The sequence below is a fragment of the Alosa alosa genome, chromosome 22 (genome assembly GCF_017589495.1).
Source record: "Alosa alosa isolate M-15738 ecotype Scorff River chromosome 22, AALO_Geno_1.1, whole genome shotgun sequence".
Lineage (NCBI taxonomy): Eukaryota > Metazoa > Chordata > Actinopteri > Clupeiformes > Clupeidae > Alosa > Alosa alosa.
This window is the reverse complement of record NC_063210.1, coordinates 9,927,984-9,932,050: the sequence shown is the minus strand read 5'-3', so window position 1 is coordinate 9,932,050 and position 4,067 is coordinate 9,927,984. Positions and strand designations below refer to the sequence as shown.

General features: G+C 49.3%; 1 protein-coding gene across 1 annotated transcript in view; it reads right to left on the bottom strand.

The window, feature by feature from the left end:
- Positions 1-712: 712 nt before the first annotated feature.
- Positions 713-4,067, bottom strand: part of ccdc186 (coiled-coil domain-containing protein 186) — a 41,071-nt gene continuing 37,716 nt past the window's right edge. Inside the window, 1 exon segment of the mRNA XM_048232530.1 lies at positions 713-2,005. Coding sequence (XP_048088487.1) covers positions 1,922-2,005 — 84 coding nt within the window. The 3' untranslated portion in view covers positions 713-1,921.

The window sequence follows — 4,067 nt, the reverse complement described above, 5'->3', positions numbered from 1 at the left end:
TAGGTGATCTTGTATTTGTGTGCGTGTGTGTGTGTGTGTGTGTGTGTTTCTGCTTAAAAGGAGGGAACAGCTTAGCATCCGCAGGTGACAACAGCTCAGAGATGAGTCACTGTTCAATTGGGGTGGGTGGGGCAACAGAATGCTTTCATGAAAAAAAATGGTAAAACACAAACATAATTGCACTTTTGCCCTAAATATTTACACAACGGGATCTCCAAAGCTGCCGCATGGAGACGGGATAATTGAGCTTGTTTGCTTTTGCTATCCCTTTTGAGGGTCACAACCCAGCTGCGGCATTTTCAGAAGGAGGATGACAGACAGACAGAGGGAGGTGAACTTTAAAAACACAGAGAAATAAAACAGCCCTATGGTGGGACTCTGCAGCGCCAGGAGAAGACAAAAGACAGACACACACACACACACACACACACAGACACACCAGTGGCACACAATCGCAGTAGCGCTTAAATAATAATAATAGCAATTTTTAGTAGCGCTTAAATAATAATAAGAGCAATTTTTGCTTTTGTTGAGGCTTCATTCATCCCTGCGGTGGGGGAAATAAAATAAAAATGAAGTCCTTCACCTGACGAGCAACTCGAGACACTAGACAAGCTATTAGTCATGAACGGAGAGCATTCATCCTGGAGTTCTGGAGAGCAAGAGGGATGGATTATGGGTGTTTGTGGGTATTAACTGGGCTGTAGCCTAAGTGCTTTGAGGGGTGGGGGTGGGGTTAGAGTTTAGTAGAGAGAGGAGAGATGGTCTAGCGAAGTGAACTAAGGCGAGCAGAGTGGAGTAGGAGGCTTGGGCCAGGAGTTCTAGTGTGTTCCTTTCTTTCTCCCTCACCTCATACTTCAAACCCTTAGGTGGCCTTTCAGTACCAGGAAATACATTCAGCGGTATGGCACTTCATTATCATAGCAAAAAGGACAGAGAGAGAGGGGGGAGGGAGGGAGAGAGAGAGAGAGAGCTGGAAAGAGAAAGACAGCAAAGTAACAGAGGGCTGGTGGAGACACCATTAAGTGCAGGGGAAAATACATATATGAGAGATGATGGTCAGGGTCAAACTAAGCATGAAGTGAACAGGGTAGGATGTTGCAGCCATTTTTTTTGAGGCTTATGAAAAACAAAATGGAAAAAAACATCCTTCCACACACAATGTTACAGTTCCTTCAGAATTTAGCTGGATGGAAGGTACAATATGTGTGTGTGTGTGTGTGTGTGTGGTTGTGTGTTGTCTTCAGAAGGCAACCTTCACTGGGAGTGTGCGTGTTGTCCTCAGAAGGCAACCTTCACTGGGTTGTACGTACTTCAGTTTCTGCCCATTTCACAGCTCATTGTGCGGGCAAGGCTGTGCGCTTTCTCCCCGCGCCAACAATCAGAATGTGTGGGCACCCAACACTCACACGGCAAAGCTGCTTCACCGCTGTCCTTTGTGTGAGCGTGTGCGTGAGTGTGTGAGAGTGTAAGGGCTGCTGAGGTCTCAGCTGTAGCCGGAGATGAGGGGGGGGAAGAGGAGGAGGAAGAGGAGGAGGAAGGTGGGGTGGTGAGGGGGGCATTTGAGGAGATGGAAGAGGAAGGAGTTTCTCACAAATATCAGCCAATAGAGCGTGAGCAGCACTCTGGCATATCTTGGGCTGGACTCTTTTCCTTCAGTTGGAATCAGCCATGCAGTGTATGTTGGACATATATATATATTTGCGTGTGTGTGTGTGTGTGTCTGTGTGTTTCGTTTTCTATGTGTGGCTCAGTTTAGGCTCAAGTCCTTCGCAGCTGGACAGACTTCATAAATGGGTGGACGTCGTGGGCGCTCTTCATCACTTTGGTCCGTTTTGGCGCGCGCGCCACTCCGTCCGTTCACCCCCGACTCCGCGCTCGGAGATGCGGCGTTTCCTGCTGGCGGGGCTCGCGGTGCGTGTCACTTCCTCCGGGCCTTGTCCTCCAGCTCGCGCTGCTGCTTGATGAGCCTCTCGATCTCTGACCCCAGCGTCTGCAGGTTCTCCTGTTGGGAGAGAGAGAGAGAGAGAGAGAGAGAGAGAGAGAGAGAGAGAGAGAGAGAGAGAGAGAGAGAGAGAGAGAGAGAGAGATGTCAGTGTAAACTTTGTAAACTGAAAAAATTGCCGTGACAAATTTGTTTACAGAAACGCCTCTCAAAACAGTTGGAACACATAATTTGCCAACCAAATGACATAACACACTGGTTGGAGCATATGTTGCCATAAGTGGGGGAGAAAGCGAGATAAAGGAGCGAGAGAGAGATATATATTTTAATAAGAGGATGCTATTATCCTTTAACCAAATAGCTAGGGAGCTTTTTTAAGGCGCTCCTGCTCAGAAAGAAGAACACAGTCACGCACTTGAGTTGAAACAGATCATTCTAGTTAAAGGGGACCTCCGTTTCTCGGGTTCACCGAGCACTGTCGGTACGAAAACCACCCCGAAAACAATCAGTTTTACTTAGCTTGAGTTGCTGCAGCAGCCAAAAGCTAAAGCAGCCAGGCAGCTACAGCGCTACACTCTGGGGGCATGAACATGGGGGAACTTCCCTTTAAACCTTTTCATTTCCTCCATCTTTTCTACTGAACTTCAGGAGTCAGCTCTCCTCGTGCCAGAGGCCTCGTCCCTCTGCATGCTCCTTTCACATCCTAGCGTGCGCTCACACGGTAGAGTGGATGATGATCTTAAAACACGAGTGTGTGTGTGTGTGTGTGTGTTGCGTCCCGAGAGGACCCTGATAATGGTTCAGACAGGACAGTGGTGCGGGGCCCGGCTGGAGGTTAATGGAATGTGTGTAGTGTCGAGTCATTGCCCGGGTGTGCTGACAGAGGGAGAGAGAGGGGTTCAAGATGGGGAACAAAAGGACAAGAGATGGTCCGACAGGGGGAGGGGGAGAGAGAGGAAGAGGAAGGGGGGGGGCAAGAAAGCAAGCAAGAGAAAAGGCATGCATGCTTGAGAGAGAGAGAGAGAGAGAGAGAGAGAGAGAGAGAGAGAGAGAGAATGATGGGGAGAGACAGAGAGAGAAAGAGAGAGAGAGGAGAGCACAAATCAGTGATGCCTTGAAGCAGGGATAAAGCAGAGCCTCTACAGAACTCCTTCTATCGGAGAGTTTGATTGACTCATCATCTTCGTCTTAGACTTAATCCAGCCTCTGCATTCTCCCTCTCTCTCTCTCTCTCTCTCTCATTCTCGGTCCTCCTCGATTTCGGAACCCTGTTCTCCCCATCGACATCCTGTCCCACTCACAAACTCCATTAATTCCAACTGATCTGTTTGGCCACGTTGTCCCTTGTCAGGACAGGCGTGTCAACACGCTCACTGTCCTCTGAGCTCTGGGCCATATGGGCCTGGCAGAGATTCTGTGTGTCCAATGCAAGGAGTTGAGAGAAGAGGAGGGAGAGAAGAGGGGATGAGGGAGGAGAGGGGGAGAGAAGGAGAGGAGTGGAAACGTGAGAAGAGAGGAGGAGAATGGAGAGGAGAGGGTAGAGAGAGGAAGGGAGGAGGAGAATGGAGAGGAGAGAGAGGAAGAGAGGATGAGAGGAGGAGGATGAGAAGAGAGAGAGGAAAAGAGGAGGAGAATGGAGAGGAGAGAGAGGAAGAGAGAGAGTAGAATGGAGAGGAGAGCAGTGGGACGGCACAGCTGGGCAGAGCGTGGGAAATGGAGCACCTAGCTGAGGGGACACTGACGTGCTCTCTCTCTCTCTCTTCTCTCTCTCTCTCTCTCATTCTCACTCACTCTCTCTCTCTCACAGAAAAGTGACCTTTTCACTGCTGTGATTCATTGTTATGGAGAGGACGGGAGAAAAGAGAGCAGAAAAGAACAGAACAGAAGAGAAAAGAAAAGGAGAGGACTTGTGAACGTTTCAAACTTTCTCATGAGAGAGTGGTGAAATTTGAGCCAGCTGTTTCGGGGTGTTTGGGGTGACGTTTTCTGAAAGCGGTTAGCCGCGGTTTGTTGCAGGTTGCCTCCCTACTAAACAACACTGTAAAACCCACCAGTCGGCAAACACACAAGGTCTTAGAGAGGCCGAGAGCTGAGCCAAGAGCAAGATATGCAGTATATCGTA